Genomic DNA, 24,945 nt, shown 5'->3' on the forward strand with positions numbered 1-24,945 from the left:
CCAAATGTCTGTGAACTGGTGTAGGTGACACGCCCTGGCTGCCGTCACTTTGTCTGCAACGAAAATATCCCAGAATTTGATCCACCACAAGGTTATGGAAGGGCCCCCGACAAACTTCAAGGAGCGTGCTTTTGTAATTATCCCGGCCAATAGGAGTTGGGTAAGCAGTTTGGCAGTCCGCCCTGATCTTGGGTAAGCCCCAGGAGCTGGGGCCACCAGCGGGATGATCTCAGACTCCCTGTGGATCACCACCTGGGTTATGTCTTCTATTGCAGAGATGCATTGAGCCCAGAAGGATTGTACAGTTGGGCAGGACCACCACATATGAAAGTACAACCCTGTCTGCCCACACCCATGCCAGCATAGGGGGTCAAGGGAATTGTTGAAGTGGTGGAGGCGTAGGGGGGTAATACCATTGCAGAAGCAGTTTGTGGGCACATTTCCAGTTGGTGATGCAAAAGGAGGAAGAGTGGGTTCTAGTCCATATATAAACCCATCTTTGGTCATCCAAGGGGTGCCCCAAGTCTGTCTCCCACTGCTTCATGTATGGGGTTCTTCTAGTGAGCATATCCTCCTGCAACAGTTTATAGAGAGCAGAGATTTCCCGCCGAAGCGGCAGATCCTTCAAGGAAAGTTCAAGAGGGTTGCTGCTTGACGAGTTTGGGGGTGAGAGCACCAATGTCGAAGTTGTGTATAAGATAATCTGTCCTTTTCCGTGAGGTGGAAGGCTGTTTTACATTGTTCAAAGGAGCGGGGTTGGTCATTCTCAAACAATTGTCCCAAGGATTCAAGCCCCCCTGCAATCCAGTTTTTAAAGTGCAACGGTTGGGACCCAGGAGAGAAAGCCGTAGACAGGGGAGGAGGGATCCAATCCGTGCGGGATGACCTTATGTTTTAATGCCCAGTCCCTTGTTTTAAGGGTGTGTTTAGTGGAGGTCAGAATCCTAGCCCAAGGTTGGCGCAATGGACCCGGGACATGTGGAAGAAAGTGAAGGGGGAGGCGGCATTGCTCTAGTTCTACCCATTTTTGGCACCCAGATGTCACAACCCACGCCCACACTTGTGCTAGTTGCGCTGCTACATGGTATTTTCATAGGTTGGGGACCCCTAGGCCTCTGAATCTGGAGCTGCCCATCATGGCCTTCAAGGAGATCCTCGCCTTCCTACCTTTCCAGATAAACCAGTGCATTTTTCTCTGCATGCAAAAGAGAAGGGGCAGTGGAATCGTGATGGGAAAGGAGGAGCAGCCATATAGAAATCGTGGAAGGAGGTTCATCTTACAGGCGGTGATCCTCACAATGAGCCAGATCTCTTGTGAGGTCTAGCGCTCAAGGTCTCTCTCTCTAGCTCCGCAAAGAGCGGGGGGAAGTTTACTATATATACTTCCCAGGGTCGAGCGGGGATCTGGACCCCAGGTAAGGAATAGATTTTTCACTCTATCGAATTGGACATAGAGGTTCCAGAGTCTCCCGTTCCCTAGGTTCCAGGCCAATCCCCAGGGCAGCCGATTTCCCAAAGTTAACGCTAAAGCCCGCCACCCTCCCAAATCTGCGGAGCTCTTTATTAATTATTATTTTATTTATTATTATTTATTTATTATCTTACGTCATCAGCATAGAGCAAGATCTTATGCTGGGCAATGCCGATGGGAAGGCCTTTGATGTCCGGATCCAATTCAATCCGATGAGCCAAAGGCTCCATTACTAGAGCAAACAGAAGAGGGGATAAGGGACAGCCTTGTCTAGTTTCGCAGGTTAAAGGGATCGGGTCGGATAGTGAGCGGTTGACCCTGAGGATTGTTTTAGGGGATTGATAGTTTGCCAGGATAAGCTTTTGAAAGTGTGGGCTTAATTGAACGGCTTCAACAGTCAGCCGTAGAAAGGTCCAGTCGACTTTATCAAAGGCCTTGGAGGCGTCCAAGGCCAGCAGCGCCAGCTTATGTGAGTCCTGGGTTGCGATGTCCACCAGGTTTAGGGCTCTACGAACGTTGTCCCCAGTAGACCTATGCACTATGAAGCCCGTTTGGTCTGGATCTATTAGGTTGGGCAGTACATTCGCCAAGCGATTTGCTAGGATTTTCGAGTAAATGTGGGCTTCGATGTTTAGTAATGAAATGGGCCGGTAAGGATTATTTTCCTCTGGGTCCTTGCCGGGTTTAAGTAGGAGGATGGTTAAGGATTCTTGCATGGATGAGATGATAGATCCAGAGACGCTGAAGGAGTTAAAAAGGGCCGTTAGCGGGGCTACTAGTTGAGGGCGACCTACCTTATAAAATCTAGTTGTAAACCCATCCGGGCCCGGGGCTCTCAGTTTGAGGGACTTAATGGCAATTTCAGCCTCCTCACCTGTGATTGCGGCGTCTAGGGGCACTCTTTCAGGCTCTTTAAGGTGTGGGAGGGCAGCACCCTGCAGGTATCTTTGTTGCTCCGTTTGGATTCCAGGTGACACCGACATTATCTCAGAGAGGTGGGCCACCATCAGTCGAAGTTTGTCCTGCTCCACATACTGGATCTTTCCCTGCAGGTCGCGGAGGCCCACTATGGTGTTCTTTTTCTTTGCCCTAGCCAGTTTTCTCACTAGCAGTTTGTTTGCTTTATTGTTCCTGGCATCGTAGCTTTGCTTTGTTTTGGCCAATAGGTATGCTGTTTCCTCCGTGTGGTGGGCCTTGAGCTTCCTCCGGCCAATTTGTAAGGCGCGTTGGGTCCTTGGGGACTATCCTTGACTTTTATGTTTGGTCTCGGCTTGCCGAACCTTCTCCTCAAGATTCATACGGGATTGTCGTTTGCATTTGTGGAATGCCGCCCCATGTGTGATTAGCTCCCCCCTCATTAGTGCTTTCATAGCGTCCCAAGTGTTGGCTGGGGAAGTGTCCTCAGTTGGATTTTCTCAGAAGAAGTTTTTAATCGCTATGGCTATAGAGTACCTCAACAACATGTCGTTCAGCATGGGGTCATATAGATTCCATCGGAGTCGAGAAGGAGGATTAGGGTCCCGGTCACTCAGGGTCAGTGAGACTGGAGCGTGGTCAGAGAGCACCTTTGCTCCTATCGTTACATCATCCACAAAGGCGAGAATCTGCGGGGAGGCCAGTAAAAGATCGATCCAGGAAAAGGACCTGTGCACATGAGAAAAGAAGAAGTCTTTTTCATCAGGGTGTAGCACTCTCCATGTATCCAAAACCCCCAGAGTTAGAAAGAGCCGACGAGGCTCAACGCAAGCATAAAGTCTCTAGGTGCAGGGTGGTGTGATCTGTCCCATGTGGGACTCCGTTGAAGTCTCCCCCTATGACGATCTGGCCTTCGACAAAAGACTGGAGGGTTTTGCCCAAAGTTTCGTAGAATGCCTCCTGACCTTCATTGGGGGCGTAATCCGAGACCAGGGAGTAAAGCTGTCCAAATATAAAGCCCTTGACTGCTGTATAACGACCCTCTGGGCATCGCAGTGTCTTAAACTATTTGTGGATGCACATTTTTAGTGCCATTAGAGGCAAAGTATTGGAGCAGAAAATCTCTATTGTGGAGACGTGTGAAATCCGTAGGCATTAAATGTGTTTCCTGTAAGAAAGCCACTGAGCACTCCATGTCCTGGAGCCGTTTTAGCACTGATTTCTGCTTGGAGGGAGAGTTCAGCCCTTTAGTATTTAACGAGATAAAATTCAGTTTCTGATGTGGCGGGGGTGTTCCCTGAGCATTGGTGCCTCCTAGGTGCGGGGCCTGAACCGGGTGCGATTCAGCTGCCATTGAAGGGTTTTGTTATCGTGATGCAATCAGGATTTCAACGTAAGCTTCCAACGGGAAGCGTTAACAACAACTTTGTGGGAGGCCGATTTTTCTCTGTCGGCGTATCCCTTAGCCAACCGTGCTAATATTGTCCATAATTCACTCCAAGGGATTTTAGATGACATCCTCCTTGGAGTCGGGCATGGGCTGTGCGAAGCATGTATCAGGAAGATAACTCTCATGTGTCCCCAATCATATAGGCTGTTACTGATCCGGTCTTAAGAGGGGTTCCGGTCTGAGAGAGTTGGAGGCCGAGGAAGCACCTGCTATTGATTTCCCAGTTTACTGATCGAAAGTGGGGATTTACCTCCCATTTCGCCCTTGTTGAACCTTGGTCCAGGCCTTGCGCTATGGTTTCGGAGGGAGTTCCACCGGGCCCCCAGACGACGGGCTTTTCCGGAGAGCCGGAGTGTAGGATTGAGTCTGCATCTTCCAGATGGGCGATCGTCCTGGGGACCCCTTTGTAAGAAACTTGTAGAGAAGTAGGAAATAGCCACCGGTATCTGACATGCTGGTCCCGAAGGAATAGGGTCAAGGGCCTCAGAGCTCTCCGTTTCTGATATCGTTGCCATTTCTAGATCCCGGAAGATCTGAAGGGGGGCCCCATGAAAGGTTAGGTCATCCTGGGAGCGACTTATTGCCATAATACCCTCTATGGTCACGAAAAAATGGACACGGGTGATGAAATCTTGGGGGCGGGGGAGTCGAAATCCATCCCTCCCCGGGGTCGGAGTCTGTGGGTACGGTCCAGAATGTGTTGGGATTTTGATAGTTGTGGCAAGAGGGATTGAAAAAGGTCTCCAACGTATTCTGCAAGGTTTTGGTCTGGGACCGAGGAGGGGACCCCCCCGAATATGTAGGTTGTTCCGTCGGACTCTATTTTCAAGATCTTCTTGTTTTTGTTCCAGAATCTAATTTTTGCTTAGTAGAGACTGGACTGCGTGTTGTAATTCCAGAAGTGTCGCTGAGTGTTCCTGGGTTAAGTTCTCCACTTCTCCCACCCTCTGTTCCAACTCCACGACTCCCTGTTCCTTCTGTTCAAGTTTGGTGGTAAGCTCTGCCATGCATAACCGAAATTCAGATTTAATGTCCAGCATAAAGGCTTGTATGTCCCCCTTCGTAGCCAGCAAACCTGCACCCTCAGGAGGGGTCTGTGGTGGGGATTTCGGCATTTCTGGCTTTTTCCCTTTATCAGGGGGGAGCAACATGGTGGAGCTGTCCGCACTTTTCGATGCCTTGAGGTGTTTGACCATTGATGCTGGAGCTCGGGCTGTTTTGCTATGCGTTTTGTGCAATATGGAACGCAGAGAGGATGAGGCAGCCTTTGTGAGGGTGGTCGGACCGTAGCCAAATTGAGATGAGCGTTGGTGTTTTGGACTCAGTTCACAATCGCCCGAGGGTAGTGTGCTTTCTTTATCTGGTGCTGTGGCAGGCCCCCTGTAACAGAGGGAAGGCCGTTGTGATATTCCAGTGCTGGAAGAGACCAGGTCCCGTGGGGGACTATTGGACGCTATGACGCACCCACTGCGGTCCCCTTCTGCTCAGTGCATAAAGAACAGCTCCAAAGTGGGTCCTCGTCTCCAGTTCAGGTGCAGGTGGAGTTGCTGTCAGGACAGCGTGAAGGGCGGGTCGCTCAGACGTAGGATGGATGGCTGGCCACGGTAGTGAGGTCAGGAAGGGGATCGCAAGAGAAAGACCTGTTTTCCTGTATCAGATTGGATCAGGATTGGCACAGCGGCACAGCGAGTAGAGCGCTCGCTTTGACAACCGTGCAGAGCCTGCTGACGCAGGTTCGAATCCCGGCGGGGCCAAACTCAGCCTTTCATCCTTCCGAGGTCGATAAATGAGCCCCACACCGTGGGTAATAATAAGCAGCGCTCAGATACCTGAGGGTTCGTAGCGCTATATAAATGCTGAATTATTATTATTAGTGCCACAATTGCTAAAGTCTAATTGCCTGTGGCTATCCAGCTGGCAGTATGCTTCTTAGGTGCAAGAGAACCACTCCAGGCTCATAGGGCTCTTATATTTTTATTAGTGTGGGACTGATAAAGAAGGTGAGTAACAAATCCTCGTCAGGGAATTTTTGAATGCATGCAGTGCAGATCAGATTTTCCTGGAGGCTTCTGGTGTCACGTTAGCCTGTGCACCGCCACATCTATCAGGCTACAGGTGCCCAAACCATGGTCGCACACCAAGTCCTCACTCTCCTGGTCTTTGTTAGCATTTGGACCTAGCTTCCTTTGTTCACAGCATGAACTGGCGAGAGATTTCGCTGTGGCCTTATAGAGGGGATCCCCGCTTGCAGATTGCACAGTCGGATAGTTTCACGTAGCTGTAGGTTCTCCGATGAGTTGTGCAATGGTCGATGCGAGGGAAGGCCGCCCCACCCTTATGGCACTGCTGTTTCCCAGCCCCTGTGTATATTACTTCCATGCCTGAGGAGCCAACCTCAATGATGCACTGAAGAGGCCGCGTGGCAAAGCCCTCATGTGTGTGAATGGGGAGAGAGTCAGATGAATGGGGTCTATTAGCCCCAAGGTCAAGTAAATCTCCAAGGGCTATGGTGCTCACAAGGTTAAAATCGTACTTTCATATGGGACCCGGAGTCCCTCGCAACATCGTAGTGGAGAATGAGGGATCTGCCGCGGGATGGCCTCAGCCGAGGAAGGAGCGCAAGCCCTACATGGACTGCGAGCAGATGGAACGTGGCTCAGGGGCAGCTGGTTCTCCGGCGGGGTGATGGCCTCTGGGGCAATCCAGCAGGTCCAGGAGTCGGGCACCCACAGATGCAGCGGTCTGCAGCCCCATGGCTGTGTGCCTTGTGGTGTAGAGGGAGGAGAACTCCCCCCATGTCCACGATAGGTGCGGGGTCTGGTCCCACACACTACGCTTGCCTCGTGGGAGTCGGGGCTGGGGTTGTAGGTTGTGGCTTTCCAGGACCGCCGACGTGATGAGGCAGGTACGAGGTTCCGAAGTAGGCCAACAGTCTGGAGAGAGCCAGCAGTTTCCTCCCCGCGGGTGCCACCGCCTGCGGGCTAGAGCCACGCAGATACCCCATGCAGGTACTGGAGGCAAAGGAAGTGTAGTTCGGGTCGGCTGCAGTGACAGGTGGCTCGCTGAAGGAGAACAGGGGGCCCCCGATGCTCCGCTAGTCTACTCTGGCTGGGTTCGGGGGGAAGTCTCTCACTCCTCTCTTCTCTCGACCCGCATCCGTCATCTTGGAGTCAGCCGAGATTGGGCGTGATGTGAATCGGCAGCAATCGAGTAAATTGCATAATCATGGCTCAAAATGCAGCGATCCGTGCCACAGATATTCCGGGCCTCATCAGTTCAACACTCGGGCGGTTTCGCTGGCAGGGACAATAGAATGGCTTTCATACCAACGGGCTTCACACTGAGGCCATCAATGGAGCAGCCACATCGCTGGCGCTCCAGGCCACGCTCTCTTTTCAGAATATTCTTAAAGAGCATGGTGAGGATCTGAGACCAGACAATGGGGTGGCCCTTAAAGGTATTTTTGGTCAGGTCATTCAGTCCTGCTTCCCAGAAGCATTTAGCAGCTTTAATTAGCCTTAAAACCACTCCATATTGAATAATAGGCTGCCATTCTCTGTCACCATAAAGGTTTGAGTCACTAAGATCCTCAAATAACCCCCAGTGATATCCCCAGAGACATCAGAGAAAATAATCGACCCATTGAGATTCAGAAACCACGTTCAATTGGCTGACAATAGTAGAGAGCTCTTGATCACTGATCAATGGCCAAAATGCTCTTAAATCTCTTTTCACTAGAGTACGCAGCATGATTCCGGCATTCTTTTGCAGCATTACTGACTTTCTAGATCTACAGTAGTTTTTATATCTTTGTTTCACCAATTTGAATCTGGTATTTTATTCAAGTTGATCCCAGCCAGAGCAGTGAATCGATCAGACATTTTGATGCATGGATGCTTTCACACAGGCTAACTGATGAATAAAGATATGGGAGTGTCCCTATCAATCAGCCAACCAAGGACTTTTTAAAATTAAGTGGGAGTGAAAACATGGAGTTTCCATTCCAGGGAGCTAGCAGTCATAAGTGTGGTTAATTCATTGTTAAGGATCCCTATATTCCGAGGAGTCCATCGAATCCCCTTTCCCTGTCCCACTGTTCTGAGATTGACTAAATCCCCTTTGATTGCCTTGTTCACTAATATATTGAAGTCCACTTTCAAAACACTATGATCACTCCACAGATTGGGGAAAATCTTCACACCTAAATTAAGATTAGAGCAGATTGCACCTGCAAAAATAAAATATATGGTCGAGGAACTGTCTCCTCGATGCCAGGTTGGTATTGTTGGATTAGCATCATTCAGTTCTCCATTCAGGCAAACCAAGCCCACTGACTCGAGCAATAAGTTCCACAATGTCCCCCAGCAATGCTACCTGGCAGGATTTCACTCAGATCATTATAATTGTTCGACACACGACAGTCCGAGTTGAGGTCACCTGCCAATAAGACTCTACCATTAGGGACAGCACCTTGCCAGTCCTGGATTCAATTAGTGATTGTTTCTTGAAATTCGCCCAATTCAGTTATTCCCCTATGCCAATCAATAGTGATATGGAGAATTTCAAGATTACCCACCAAGGAGGAAACATTAACGGCCAGAATCCCCAGTGGGAGGACAGTCACTACCCTAGATGAAAATCCTAATGTCCCCTTGATTGCAATCATAAGGCTCACAGAGGGTCTCCACCCCTATTATGTTTAGCAAGTTGGGAGAAAACCTCATAACATATAATGAGAGATTAACCAGATGCCATGTTTCTTGTAAAAAAATAGTTACTTTCTTTCAAAATGGCAACAGTTTCGGGGTTGGATTACAGGTGTAAGGTCCCCCTAGTGTTACAAGACAACAGCTTCAAAAATATGTCCCCCTCTTTTAAACCCTTACGATCTATATTTACAGAGGGACAATCATTTCCACAGAGCCGCTGTAATTTGGGCCCAATCTTCGTTCTGTTTATTAGGGCCTCTATGCTGTTGCCTCCCTTGCCACAAGCTGTATCTATCATGGTGAAATGCGACTTTCAAGTTCCCAAATTAGCGAGAGTAACTTTTTAAGGGCTGTTGCTCAACCTCCATATTTTAACATCAAACCCTAGTGGCCCGAAAGTGTCAGTTTCGCCTATAACTAGATTCATTACCAGCTGGGAGTTAGAGTATATATTACATTCCCCACATTGATCTCGGTCTCGGAATTGAATCATAGTAAGATCACAGGAGGATAGGAGACTCAGGTTTGCGATTTCTGCAATGATTTTGAGGACGTTTCCCCGGTTAAGACACACTGACATATTCAAACCCCACATGCTAGTCATCTGAATGATTTTTATCGATTGCAGTTCCCTTTTGAGGTTCTCATTCAAATCATCAAATGTGTACCGCTATTGCTGTCATGCATAGATATAGCTTGGACCTCTTTTCTCTTGTCCCCTCTCAAGATACTGTGGGAACCCATCTTTCCCGGACCCTGAGGTTTCCGATCTTTGTAGCTAAAGGGGTCTTTGTGCCATTCGTAGGACCCAGGTTTCTGGATGATATTTGGCATATACATTTTCCCAAGAATCTTAGCCTGTTCTGGGAACTGTACCCAGGCCTTGCCTGATATACCATATTACCACCAACTGCAAAGGCAGCCTCATCCGTTATCGGACCAGGCATGGAATAGGGCAGGCTACGGGGGAGCAGTTTCTCAAGCAATCGCTTAGCAGTCTCACTTTCTGTCAATGTAGTTTCCTTCTCTACCAATGCGGCAACCTTCCTAAAGGGTTCAGGTCTGATTGTTTTATTTATAGCTAATGCTGGCTCCCCGCCCAACGTGGTTCCACGTTCAGCCAAGAGAATATTCCCACTCGCTGCCATATCCTCTAAATTGCTTTCAGAGCTAGTCCTCTTGACGTCATCAGTTTTCACCAATGTGTTCATCCGGGATCAGTCTGGATACCAATTTCAGCCCTTATCATCCCATTATCAGTAGTCTTTTTCTGTGGTTCATCTCTGATACGGTCTGGCACCCTCTACCTGAAACCGGTGATTCCCTCATCCAACTCAGGTAATCTCTCCTCAACACTTTCTTCTAGGATGGGTGTCAACACTTTCTGTAGACCTTTGCATCCATTTCCTTTTTTAAGCAGAGACTCCGGTATAGTGAGACTCCGGGGATATTTACATGAGGGAATGTTTTATATTTTTAAGGTTTTTCTTGGCCTTTTTTTTTGGAACTAAAGGTATCAACTTTCTTATTGGTTCATCTATGGTTAAATCTATAACATTGAGTTTCTTGTTGGTCTCATCTGTGGTTAAATCTATAATATCAAGTCCAACACTTGTGAAACACTTGTGTATAGGCGCGTTACAAATGCCATATCATATCATATCCTTGGCAGCATCTTGCTCAGAAGTAGGTCTACCAACAGAATCACACCACCTCACCTTTGGGTCTAAAATACCTTTGCAGTCGTCAGTACCTAAATCCCCCAGACAAATGTCATCAGAAGCTGGAGCAGCGACTGCTCGCTCAGTTTCTAATGGTAAAAAGGACTTTTCAAGCCATTGTAATCTTTTATAAACTACTGTTGGTCCATCCTTCATTGCATACTCAGTCCCCGGAGGTAATCTTTGTTGCAGAACCAACCCACAGCTTTTTTCAATTCCCTGCAATCTATTATATATTTCTGTCAAGAGTTTGGAATGTGTTCTAACTTCGGCCCCGATATTATCATAAAGATTCACGAAAGAGCTAAGGACAATATTTAAGGCTGATACGGTGGGTTGCATTAGGTGGATTCTATCATCTGCTCCCCTTAATGTGTGATGAACCGGGCATCTACAGAGTAATCATTGTTGATCTCTGGGAGGGAAAAGGCCCCTTTGTTGGAGCAAAATCTGTTTTTTTGTGTATTCATCTATAAAACTGGTCAGCTCCATAGGCATGTGAGGCATCACAGGCCTGCTACACCAAGCTGAGGGAGAGAGAATCAAAGTTATCGTTTCCATTCTCCTCCACAGGAAGGTCAGCAAACTCTTTAATGCTAAGGTAGTGGAGTTCATTGTCTCTGAGGATCCCTGCTACATCATCTATCAAGGAATGGTCCAGTCTAGCAATACCCCTAACAGGGATTGTAGATTTAATTTCAGTGCTGGTACAGGTTTTTTGCCCAAAATAGTTCATGACTTTCTGTCCAATATCACTAGGGCCAGCAATATGGATTTGAGCAGGTACTATACACCCTTCTTGGCGAAAGGGACAAATAACATTGAGACCGTGCCCCTCGACTGGGTACTTTGCAACTGCCTTCTGAACATCTTCTAAGGAGTTTATGTCCTGAGGCAGAGAGATAATACAGTCATCATTAACTGCTATAACCTTTTTTTTTATCAATTGTATCATCAATGTTCATTTGGCTCCTAAGTCCCTTTTGCAGCATTCTAATTGAGAATAGTCCGTGGGAAAGGAGGAAAAAGAGAAAGACCCAACCAGATAGGACTACCAGGGGAGAGGGAAGTCCTCTCACTGGGCAAGGATACAGTCTCTAAAAATATCACAAATACATAGGTTACAATTTCCAAATTTAAAAAGGAGGAATTGAATTTCAATATTAGGTATCTAAAATCACAAGTTCCTAAAATTTAGATTAGTAAAAATGTGCAATTTCCAAATATAAAAGTAAAATTCATTTGCAATATAAAATATCTAAAAAGATCACAAGTTCATGGAATTCATACATTTTCAGTATCCAAGTAAAAACAAAGTAAAATTTGTTAACAATATAAAAGTATCGAAAAATCACAAGTTCCTGGGATTCCCAAATGGACTTTAGTATTCAGGTTCCTGCTATTTGAAGTGTAACAATTTATAGACTTTAGTATTCCGGTTCCTGCTATTTAAAGTGTAACAATTTATAGTATCCCAATTTCCCAAGACTTCAAAATGTAAAGGGTTTCAATTCCAATTAAAATTATCATATGGACACAAACTCTAATCTACATGTAAACTGCATAAAACCACGCAGCACCTTTCAGCGGTTCCACTAGAAGGGTCAAGGGGACATAGATCCAGCAGTCACTCCTCCAAAGCGAAGAGGTGCCATCGGCTGTTCTCGTGTGAGGAGTTCAAAAAGTCAAAACAGCCGTCTACAAGGGAAGATAAAATCGGCAGGTAAATTACAGCCACAGGGGAGCTCAAAGGACAGAGCCCGCAGTCACTCCCCTTTTAGAAGCCTGTCGTGGAATGTCTGGTGGGCTTGAATGGCTCCTCAGTAACCTGTTTGAGCCCTGAAATTGTTAGCTAGACAGTTCCTCGTTAGCATGGGATACACACTGATAAAAGGAATGAACTGATTCAGATGCAACCACAGGGAGCTCAAAGGACAAGCCCACAGTCACTCCCCAGTGGATAGCCACCAGACAGTTCCATGTTAGCATGGGATACACACCGATAAAAGGAATCAACTAATTCATATGTAACCACCGGGGAGCTCAAAGGACGACCCCACAGTCACTCCCTTGTGGAAAGCCAGTCACAGCAAGCACCTCATTCGTAGAAATTTGGCTGAGGTTGCCCCAAATTCAAATAAACACTGCTAAATCCCCAAACACGATTTGGTTGGCAGCGGAGAAAATAGCATCCGCTTCCTTAGTCCCAGATAGTATACAGCCGTTAATTTGAGCCAGGTGGCTTTTGGTGCACTTACTCTTGTTGTCGAATATTAATCAGATATATCCCAGGCGTGCCAAGTGTTACCACTCGTATTGTGTCACAGCGCAGATGCCAGACACCGGACACACTGCTTCACACAATGCGCTGCGCTCCGCGCTGGTGTGGTATATTAGTAGGTTTGCCTTCCAAAAGAAAGAAAAAACAGACTTCTCAGACATCTCAGGAGGAGGAATAGCAGTAGAGGGGCACCAGTAACACCAGACACACTGCTTCACACAGAGCGCCATGCTGGTGTGATTTATTAGTAGGTTTTCCATCAGAAAAAAGTAAAACAGACTTCTCTAACTTCTCAGGAGGGGGAATAGCAGTAGAGGGGCACCAGTAACACCAGACACACTGCTTCACACACCGCGCCGCGCTCTGTGCCGGTGTGGTCCATTAGAAGGTCCACATTCCAAAAGAAAGAAAAAACAGACTTCTCGGACTTCTCAGGAGAAGGAATAGCAGTAGAGGGGCACCAGTAACACCAGACACACTGCTTCACACACTGCACCGTGCTCCACATTGATGTGGTGTATTAGTAGATCTGCATTCCAAAAGAAAGAAAAAGCAGACTTCTCATACTTCTCAGTAGGAGGAATAGCAGTAGAGGGGCACCAGTAACACCAGACACACTGCTTCACACACCGCGCTGAGCTCTGTGGCGGTCTAGTGTATTAGCAGGTCCGCCTTCCAAAAGAAAGAAAAAACAGACTTCTTGGACTTCTCAGGAGGAGGAATAGCAGTAAAGGGGCACCAGTAACACCAGACACACTGCTTCACACAGCGTAGAGCATCAGTAAAGATCCCAGAACCAAATGTAAGGCCAAATTTGATACACTTCCTAGCATATCCAGGCTAGGCAAGATATTTGACTAATGCCTTATTTGGGTATTTTTTGGGCGTGAAGTACTGATTGTGACAGGATGGTGTTAAGTTGGATTTCTTCCTAATTGGGTCTGTTTCCCATCCCAGCTGTTGAGCTTGGTTTGCCGGCAACAATTCTGAGGTGTTAAGTGAATTTGTCAGCCCACCATTTTCAGCTAGGTTACCCATTTCCCTGCCACCAGTTGCAGTCCTGTCCTCACGTGGGCGTCAGGGTGCTTTAAAGTACGATGTTGACATGTTACAGGAACTTGAACAGAAAGATGGAAATTCTTTGAACAGATGGCACGATTCCACGAGAACAAAGAAAACTCTGTGCACTCTGCATACTCCACTGGGGATAAGGGTTTTATGTCTTTGTCGCCTCCTTCAGGTGATTGCTAGTAAAAAAAGACTCAGTTTCCAGGAATATTGCTGAGGTTCTGTGAGGCTATCTATCATCCCCACAGAACACTCTGCACACCCTGCAAGGGTTTTTAAAAGCTTTGCACATGTGTACCTCAACTACTGAGAAAGGAATTGGCAGAGAATGGACAAGGGAAGCATGTGATCAAGGGGATGAATGGGAGCCAGGAAGGGGGTTGAGCGAGGGGAGACAAGGCTACAAATGTCCATCCAGTGCTTAGGAGATTGAAAGATGTTCGGTTGAAGTCGAGAGCCGAATAGGTGGAACAAAAGCCCAGCGAGGGGGGTTTACCAGGTGGAGAAGAATGTGTGGGATGCTATATCGATATATTGAAAGAGTAAACGTGCTATATTTGTTGTGAGACAGAGTGGTACGAGTTGTATATAATGTAGTGTCAGTAGGGCAGGGTGCAAAAAGTGAGTGAGAAAGATAAATAAAGGTAGAGGGGGTAGAGGTGTAGTGGGAATAGAGGTGAGGGCAGAGTGAAATAGTGGGGCCTAGATGGAAGAGATAGGCAGAGAGAGTGTGGTAGGATTAGGTCACAGGTATAGATTGTGATTAGGAGATTTCTTTATTTATACAGGAAGCAACAATGCTCTTAGAATCACAAAAGAACATACAATACATAAGAAATCACATTTGACAGGAAGCAGTGAGCTTCTTACAATGGGGGGAGTATGAGGAACATTCTGACCAGCTTGTGGAGGGGAGTAAATGGAACAGTTTCGGGGACAATATATAAATTAGCATACATAGATTAAGAATAACCAACAATGGGCATTATTAAGTGCAAGTAGGCGAGAGCTGAGGAGAGGGGGGAGAAGAGAGGTGTCGAGAAAGGTGAGGAGAGAACTGGGAGGAGAGAGTGCAGATATCAGATACACAGGAGGAAGAAGACCAGATTGTGTGGGAGAAGGGAGAGGGCCAAGTGAGAGTAGATTATAGGGTGAGATGAAAGGAGTAGTGAAATCAAGGAAAGAAGGTAGAGGAAGCACGTACATGAGAGAATGGTCTGGCGGTGTCCGTTACCGGCACATGAAAACTGTCATTCCTAATTAACAAAGCTTGGGAGTGTTAGGTTAGGAACCCCTTTAGAAGAAACCCAGAGACAGCCCGATAGATAAGGGCTTTTGATTTTAGACACTCACCTTCAGCTAGACTTAGATAGCAGTTGTTACCTGTTACAAGCTGGAAAACCTGTAGGGTAGGGATACCTGGGTTAGGGTGGAGGGAACCCACTTTAGGTTGAGAGAGGGAAGCCATTAGAGTACCCTGCCCCCATCCTGATCATAATAAAGACAGTGTTCTTTTGCCATTTTGAAGAAAAGAAAAACCTTGAGCCACCCTTCAGAGTCTGGGAGTTATTGAAGCCATCCATGACAGTTATTAGTGGCAAATATTTAATTTCATTTTGTCATTTGTATAGCGCCTTTCACCATGGATATGGTCCCAAAGCACTGTAGGTTAAAAGCCCTTGGAGGTCCTAAGTATGCGAAAGTTAGGAGATGCTAGTATGTGTGTGCACAATGGCCATTAAAGGATACGAGGGCTTGGCCGAGCTCCTGCTAGCCTCCCATGTCTAACTGGCATGTCTATGGGTGGAGAGATTTACACTGGGGAAATAAGCTGGAGGGTGTGTAAGAGGATAGTCAGTTATGTGTTTAGCTACAGGTAGAATTTATGCCATGAAAGGTAGCTACATCCTTATGGCAGAAGTGTTGTGCAAAGTGTCATTCCAGTTGTTTGTGAAAGCAGATGCGTACAGGAGTGTGGCTGCGCCTTTGGCTAATTCCAAAAGCAGGGAGTTGAAGAGAAAAAATGCATTTGTTATAATGAAAGCCTATATATGGTACATTTGGCAACATTCTAAAACATCTGAGTTGATAAATGATGGTGGATATATTCTTCTTGCTTCCAGCTATCATTAAGTGGCTACATTGAAGACCCAACGTAACCGTAAAGGCAGCATTCTGCCAACACTTGTATTCCCTGTAGTGGAACATATTCTACATTTGCCTAGAATTCATAACTTGGTTGCCCTCAAGGACTCGACTAAGTGCAGCGCCCTGATCAACTACACAACCATTCCAAGTGCTATACAATGCCTACCCCCAACATCCATCTAAGAGCAATACAGTTCCCACCCCCAAAATCCATCCAAGTGCAATACATTGCCCACCCCCAAAATCCATCCAAGTGCAATACACTGCCCACCCCAAAATCCATCCAAGTGCAATACATTGCCCACCCCCAAAATACATCTAAGTGCAATACACTGCCTACCCCCACAATTCACCTAGGTGCAATACATTGCCTGCGCTCAAAGTTTGTGCGAGACAGGGACCACCTCCACAACTCCTCCAAGTGCAATAACCTGGCCACAATCACAATGGTTCTAAGATTTACAACAAAGCTAACTTCATGATACTTCCAAAGTATCATGCTCTGCCTACCCTCTGGATCCTTTAGAGTTCAACACATAGGCTAACAGATGAGTGTACAGCATAGGCCAACATCATGCTAGGAGCGAATGGTAGTAATAGAAATGTAGCAGGGTTTAACTGGAGCACAGTAATGGCTGTGCTCACTGCCCTTACCACCACCTTACCTGAGTTGTAGCTGCAGGTTGTTCTGTCTGGTGTCCATTGGCGAACAGGGGCAATCAGGTATAGGAGCTGCCCCGAAAAGGAGCTGCCCTTTTCCCCTGGCCCTTATCCGGCTGCCTGGGCAAGGCTGCCGTGGGGGAACTACTGACAAGGGAGAGTTCAGGTTACATGGAGTAGCGCAGACCCAATCGGGGAACACCGTGGGTGGGTTGGGACGAGTGGGGAACAAGGGTCTGGGAAAGGGCCCGGAAAGGTTCCTGCGGCGGCACAGGGAAAACGGAAGGAAAACTAATAAGTAAATAAAATGGGCCATGCGGTGGGGACGGAGGGGTTTACTGTGAAGGTGGAAGATCCCAGGGCCTAGAGCTAAAGAAAGGTCTGGGTTGGCTGCACATGGAGACACTCTCTGTGCCACAATATCTCAGGTCACGTGCAGCAGCACAGGCCCAATCCGGGAACATGGTGGGTGGGTTGGGAGGAAGGCAAAAGGAGGGTCTGGGAAGGGGCTGTAAAAGGTTGCACAGCGGCAGAGGGAGAACAGAAGGAAAAATAAACAAATAAAGCGGGCAATGCAGCAAGGGTGGCTTAGCGTGCAAGTGGAAGATCCCAGGGCTCAGAGCTAAAGAAAGGCCTGGGTCGGCTGCACATGGAGACTTTCTCTGAGCCACGATATCCCTGGTCACATGCAGTAGTACAGACCCAATCAGGGAACAGGGTGGGTAGGTTGGGAGGAGGGGGAAGGAGATTCTGAGAAGGGGCTGAAAAAATTCCTGTCGGCAGCAGTGTAAAAACAAAAGGAAAAATGAATAAATACAATGGGCAATACAGCAGGGAAGGGAGAGGCTTACAGTTCAGGTGGAAGATCCCAGGGCCCAGAGCTAAAGAAAGGCCTCAGTTGGCTGCACATGGAGACTTTCTCTGAGCCACGATATCCCTGGTCACATGCAGTAGTACAGACCCAATCCGGTAACACAGTGGGTGGGTTGAGAGGAGGGGGGGCGGGGGAGGCGGTTCTGGGAAGGGGCTAAAAATTTCCTGCATGGAAAACAGAAGGAGAAGTAAATAAATAAATAAAATGGGCAATGTGGCAGAGGAGGGAGAGGTTTAACATGCAGGTGAAATATCCCAGGAGCCAGAGCTATACAAAGGCCTGAGTCGGCGGCACATGGAGACACACTCTGCAATGTATTCGCAGGGCAACATGGACATGTTTTCTTACATTACTGCAAAGTCATCTTGAGTGTCTTCGTACATGAGAATACTGGAATATGTATGCTGTGATTGCTTACTGGCTTTATGGGTAAAGACAAAATGAGTGTGTTCTTATGTAGGAACACTAACATATATTGGCACAACAAGCAAAAACAAGTCTACTTACTGTGGCATGTGAAACTCCAAATCGAGTGTCTACTTGCATGGGCATATATTTGCGTAGTCCGCATGGACATGTTTTCTTAGATTGGCAGAACACTGCTATGTATTGTGGGCAAAGCCAGCATGAAAATGCCTTCATACACTGGCAGAATACTGGCATATATTGTGGGAAAAGTAATCCTATATACTCTTGGTGACCTGGCATGTACTGGATCTTTTCGTGTGTTACTGTGGACAACCTATTGTAAATTGTATGCCTTTTTAACCCACTTTTCCACAAATATGTGTGCTGTAAAATGCATGAATAGAACCCATCATTATAAAAATACTTTTTGGGGATGTGGGAGGAGACCCCCACATCAGACACCCACTTTGGTTGGTTTTAGCACCCTCACTATACTCTGTCATGAGCAATATTTACACCCCTTCAATGCAAGTATCCAGCACAAATCCACCAGGCACAGCTGTTCACTAGAGTAAATCAGTGTCTAGCAATGGGAAACGTATAAATAGAACTGAGTTCTTGATTTAGACTGAATGCAGCGGTTGCTGTAATGAACGTGATATGGTGTGTACGAAAAGTAGAAAAACAGCTTTAGCCTTTCTGAGATTAAATTATAACTACATGCTGTGCTAGAGAAAGCAACATTTAAAGCTTTTGGGCAATATTCATATCTGATGGCCATGGAAAGCAAAACCCAGTAAGTTGGTAGGATGCACTGGTGATTGTGCTTTAAGACTGTGTGGCTAGAAACTGCATCTGAAAAACAGGTGGCACTGAATTGGAAAATGTGTGGGTTGCGAGAATAATACACATCTCTTGACTATGAAGGAGAAAGAGGATGTCCATCTCATATATAGGCTACCATTTGACTCATCAATTTAGTGATAGGTAAACAGGTGACCAACTGTCAGCCCACAACTAAACCCTCTTTGGGAAGAGTCCACAGTTTGCTTACAGCAGGGTATGAGGGGTAACACAATTGTATACTTCAATTCGGTCCATGCATTCTGAAGGGCAGATCCAGTGATGTGCTGATGTGGCTCCGGGCCCTTGTGCCATAGGGATGGATTACTAGTATCTGTAGACTTGCAAGCAGACAGGTAGTGATGATCCTAGGGTGTTGATCTCCTCTATGACACACAGAACGTGCATGATTGCACAGACCAAACGAGGACTGCGTTGGTTGGCATTAGATTAACTCAGTGAATTCCTTAGAACATGGTTGGCTGTTGAAGAAGAGTCAGACCTGGAGCAATCCGAGGAAAAGTTACACTTACATCTATGTATGATGCATTTATATAATCGGAGCAGGTAACTCCATCCATCTGGCTCAGCATCACTCTGGAATGATCATCTATAAAGAACAAAGTCACATTGTCAGGGTTTGGATGTTGTTCCAAACGTGAATAGTTTCTACCAAAAGCAAGCAAAAATGATGCTCGAGATGAATGTCAAATATGGCAGTTTTAACAATACTACAATGTGCATCTTTAACAACATTTCTCCAAATTGGTAAGAGAAGTACACTTCCATTCATACAACGACGCCACAAAGAAGAGTAGGAGAGAGAGAGAGAGAGAGAGAGAGAGAGAGAGAAAGAGAGAGAGAGAGAGAGAGAGAGAGAGAGAGAGAGAGAACATATATAAATTGAGGTGCCTATATCACGTTCCGGTGCGGTTAGGAAAGTTCAAAATTCCAATGCATGAATTATAAAAAGAGAAAGCATTTTGACTCCAATCACACTGCAAATATGGGGGGCAAACGTCCACGGTTCTGTAGTATAAATTACAGCCCCATGAACATCGTCACACCACCTTTTGCCCAAGAACCCATTCATCAAATAATTCCTACATTAATCAAAACACAAACAGAATGTTATATGTATTTGGAGCAGCACAAAACGATTCTGTCATTATAAGTGTAAAGAAAAAACATAACAAAAACCCTAATTTGTGCTGTCCAATAAGTACCACCTAGACAGAGGCAAAACTATTGCCATTGCTGTTCACACTTTGGCTGGCATACGAGGAGGCACGCATAACATGCAGGTGTACATTGGCTATGTGCCCGAACAGTGCATGCCCATAGCCATCTACATTCCGCCGTATTGCCGCCCATGCCTGCCATAACCATGCCCACAGAAATCTTCTTTCCCTACATGCCCAGCATCATATTTGAACTAATGGATGTGCAACATTTCAGGAAAGCACACCAGCCATTTTGGAGTTGAGAGGCAGTTTACATACATCTAAAAAATCATGACACCTGATAACATGACACATGATAAGCATCTCCAAATTACTACCATGACAAAGCTTGCAGAACTTTGAATTGGTATTGTAGAAACTGTTCTATACAGTTTTCAATATGACAAATGAATATGTTTCGACTATCACAGATATAATTAGGTCCCATTTCATGTTGAAATGTGTATACAGTTGAGCACTGCCCGGATCCCATGTTCCACAGCAAGCCCTCCGATAAGAGGTGAACCACATCCAGTGCTTGGCTCTGTGTTCTAGTTAATCCGTTGACCCTGATGCGCAGAAGCGTTGCTGGGGGGAGGAAGGGGGTTAGGGGACTATAGAACCGGATCTTTTGGCTGTAGCCCTGGATAGAAGCTCAGGGGCTACAACCAAAAGATTGGCTAGCCCTGAGTCCCAATAGTTCCGACATTTGCGTAACCCAAGATCTTTTCTAGACCTAACAACACCCCGGCAGATGCGATTGGAAAAGTGAGTATGGTGATCAAAAGAAGGTTGTAGAGAGTTGTTTGAGTAAGTACCCACACTGTGGAGCAGTGCGCTTTTTGAGTTTTCATTTTGGGCACAGCGTGCGTCACTGTCAGCAAACCTCTGTGCCCCCTCTGTCCACGTGCCTCTTCTAATGATAGCTGGCTACTATGGGCCTCATTACACGTTGTGCGGTAAGGGATTTACGTTACCGGTAAGGGAATACCGGTATCGTTAAATACCCATGCCAATTACTACCCCGGTTACCGCTATTAGCGGCACCGCTAAGTACAGTGCCACTAATAGCGGCTAGTTCACGGGCGCGCAACCCTTCATCCCGTAAATAGCGGCATGGCGCTAATAGCACACCATCACAAGCCATGCGGACATGCTAATAGCGGCATGGTAAAGCCCCAATAACCCCTTACCGGCATGGCGCTAATACCGGCATCGCGAACCACCCGTTAAGAGAACTGAGCAGTGTTCCCATCTGCCACAGGTGGACACAATCAGCACAGGTGGAGGCAATGGAGACTGTGGCAGCACAAAAGGAGCACATCACACCCCTTCACACACACCTTCCCACACCAAGATAGTTCCAATACTAGCAGCGTTACATGGGCTGGAGGACATGATTGCAGTGCAGCAGCAACAACAACAGGCAGCACAGAGGAGACGGAGGAGGAGGAGGGCAAGACAGGCGCAGCATGCACCACCAGGGCACCTAGTAATACCACAGAGGCTGCCACCAATCCCCAGGATCTGAGCCAGTCCATTTAACCTAACCCCTGAGCAGATACACACCCTGTACCGTCTGGACCGGGATACCATCACCAGCATCGTGGACATGATACATGACGACATTGTGAGCCTCATAGACATTAGAACTGCCATCTTCCCTCTACTGAAGGTGGTGACTGTGCTCCACTTCCTGGCCACAGGCACCTACCAGCATACAGTGGGGCAGATGCATGGCATCTCACAACCAGTATTCTCACGCACACTGAACCAGGTTCTCGATGCCCTCCTGAAGCATGCACGTGAACACATATTCCTGCCACGGACTGCCCAGGAGATCGCAAACACCAAAGTTGGCTTCTATTCACTGGCAGGCATCCCAAGTTTCATCGGGGCCATCGACTGTACCCATGTGGAATTGGTGGTCCCACATCACAATGAAGTAGTCTACCGAAACAGAAAGCAATTCCACTCTATCAATGTCCAAATGGTATGTGACGCAAACAAGATAATCACACATTGTTGTGCCAGATTTCCCGGATCAACCCATGATTCAACGGTCCTGCGGAACTCAACCATACCACGCTACATGGAGTGACAAGCCGGACAACGTTCATGGCTACTTGGTGAGTAGCATAGCAAGCACATGGCAGTGTGATTGGGGGGGGGGGAGAGGTACATACTCCAACTGGGTGTGATTGGGGGGGAGAGATACATACTCCAACTGGGTGTGATTTGGGGGGGAGAGATACATACTCCAACTGGGTGTGATTGGGGGGGAGGGATACATACTCCAACTGGGTGTGATGGGGGGGAGAGATACATACTCCAACTGGGTGTGATTGGGGGGAGAGATACATACTCCAACTGGGTGTTGACAGTCATCCGTAGGACAAATGGACATACAGATGTACGCCAATGTCCATCAGGGAAGGCCACAATGTACTTGAGAAGAACCCACATGCAATTTGAAGCTGCACAACATTGAGAACAATCCAGGTTTCCAAATATTACACATCCATCCACATCCACATTGCACATCATGCCACACCACATAATACACAAATCAGCAACATGGCGTCAAGATAGTAATACAGACTTAGCGCAGCACAACATCAATACAGCAATGCACCCTTGAATGCATGCAAAGGTATCACCCCTAGCCATAGCACTGAATCACACACCTATAGCACCACTGAAGTGATGCTTCACAGCATGGCATCATCGATGTCAGAATGGCAGTACACTAGCAGTGTGGTACCGAATTTGCCTGGCCCCAGGGACACCTAAGACCTGGCCTCACCCAGGACATGTCAATTACTGTCGGAGGCATGAATCGGGCATGTCCACTTGCAGGGTCGAGATCACCTTTGCACATTGCAGTCACACAGATCGTCTGCATGCATGCTGGTAATCGTGGATTTCAATCACAATGCAAAGTCGATTTGTGTGATATCTACAGGCCGCACTTCAGGTGAACAGTAACAGGTCCTCATTCTTCCTCCCATACAGGTGATGCTGGCTATCCCCTGAAGAGGTGGCTCCTTACCCCTGTACGGAACCCACAGAACAGGCACGAAGAGGACTACAATCGTGCACATACCCGTACCTGCGTCGTGATTGAGCAGACATTTGGCCTTTTGAAGACACGGTTCGGGTGCTTAAGCAGGTCAGGTGGGGCTCTTCTGTACGGCCATGAGAAAGTGGCCAAGATCACCATGGCATGTATCATGCTGCACAATATGTGTATCAGACGGAATGTGCCACTGCCCCCTGATGTTGAAATACAACCACCTGATGAGGGTGACGGGAATGCTGGTCATGCAACAGGTGATGCCCAGGAGGGACGCGATGTGCGACATCATCTGATCAACCAAATATTCTGAGACACATGGTTTAACTGTGTAGGATGGATATGGGTATTAGTGCACTGGTGTCTGTGGTGAAGCGCACAATGGACCCTGTCACCAATAAAGTACACATACACAATGACGAAGTCCAAGCCTGTGTTTTAACTAGTCACCAGTGTATTAAGGTATAATGAGATGAAAAAGTGCATGTCCCCGACTATCCCACCACCCTTTCACCCACCCCTCCACCCACAACACTCGCGAAACACCCTTTCCCCCCTCCCCCCACAACACTCCCGAAACACCCTTTTCACCCTCCCCCCACAACACTCCCGAAACACCCTTTCCCCCCTCCCCCACAACACTCCTGAAACACTGTTTCGCCCCTCCCCTACAACACTCCCGAAACACCCTTTCCCCCCTCTCCCCACAACGACCCCATGTGTGCCTTGCACAATGTTGGTGTCCTGCTGCACACGTGCCAGCTAGACCCTGCTGTCCCTAATTCCCATTGCCACCACCACCATGGAGGTTGGAATGATGTGCGCCTCGTGGTGCGCATGGAGCGGCGGAGGGGGCTTGTCTGCCTTGAACTTGCAGATGATGAGGAGGCTGTCTGTCCCTGTGGTGGTGGTGGGAACTGGTGGTCCATCGCGTCCGCTAGGCGCGTGAGGACCTGCCTCAGTTGGCCAATCTCCACGCACATCCTGTTGGTACAGGCTTCCATCGCCTCCCTCGACTGCCTAGCAGTCTCCGTGATCTCCTCCCTGAAACGGGCAGTCTCTTCCACATGCTGCCCAACCAGCACTGTAATGTCCTCCTGGCGCTGCCTGATGGTGGCCAGGTCATGGCACTGTGGCCAGCTCGTGGTGTGGCTGCTGCGCTTACCTCTACGTCCTGGACATCAGATGAGGCCACTGGTGGGCTCCAGCACCCTCCCATGTTCTCCTCGCCAGACTGGCCATGGACACTGGATCCTGGTGTTGGCCGTGGAGTTGCTTCTGGGCTTCCTGGGGGGGTGGGAGGATGCATTTGCATGGTGAACTCTATAGGGTCCTCCACATCTGACAGCGGCGCTGTGGCTGCTGCCTAACCAGTAGAACTTGTGGCAGCGGAGGGTGGGCCCTCCGTGGGTGTAACCTGTGGTGGGGGGTTTACATCAGTGGGTGTGGCAATTGTTGCTGGCGTAGACTGCGGTATTGGTGCAGTGGCGCTCTTACAATGTTTTCCCCTCTGCAGGGGCTCACTCCTCCCTGTGCCCCTTGATGTGGTGGGGGTGTCCACTGTCTCCTTTGCCCTGGGTTTTTTCTTGGCAGGGGGAGCCTGAGTCGCAGTGGCAGGTTCGTCGCTGTCTGTATGTGAGCCTGTGGGGGACAAAGAGGGGGATGGCATTGGTGATGGTTCAACGTGCTTCATGCAGATTCAGTTAATCATGCTGTTCTGTGCATTGGGATTTTATTGGTGGGAATTTAGGTGATGGGGCTGTTGAGTGGGTCATCCATGCATGGGTCTGTGTGGCACTTGTCTGTGGTGATGCGTGCATGTGTGTGTGTTGGGGTGTGACACTCACATGGGCAGGGTTGTGTGCATGTTTGATTGTGGCCGCATCCATGAGGTGAATCTGGGCTCACATTTGGGGGGTGCCTCAACATTCACAGTGCATTGTTTCATGTGTACACTCACCTCCATCTGATGTAGTGGCCACACCATGCTCCATGCTCCCGACTCCCTCGATTGATTCGACGCCAATCGTGCTGGTGCAGGTCTCCCACTCCTTCAATTTAATTGGTGAATCAGCGCCACCTCCTGTGGCCATGGCAA

At 47.7% G+C, this 24,945-nt stretch overlaps 1 protein-coding gene across 4 annotated transcripts in view; it reads right to left on the reverse strand.

The window, feature by feature from the left end:
• Positions 1-24,945, reverse strand: part of PTPRE (protein tyrosine phosphatase receptor type E) — a 2,259,327-nt gene that overhangs the window by 745,341 nt on the left and 1,489,041 nt on the right. For all 4 annotated transcript variants that reach the window (XM_069611476.1, XM_069611477.1, XM_069611479.1 and 1 more), the window contains one exon: positions 19,082-19,158. In XM_069611476.1, the coding sequence (XP_069467577.1) occupies positions 19,082-19,158 (77 nt within the window). The remainder of the gene's footprint in view (positions 1-19,081; positions 19,159-24,945) is intronic.

This window comes from Ambystoma mexicanum, chromosome 8, assembly GCF_040938575.1.
Source record: "Ambystoma mexicanum isolate Mex_15411 chromosome 8, UKY_AmexF1_1, whole genome shotgun sequence".
Lineage (NCBI taxonomy): Eukaryota > Metazoa > Chordata > Amphibia > Caudata > Ambystomatidae > Ambystoma > Ambystoma mexicanum.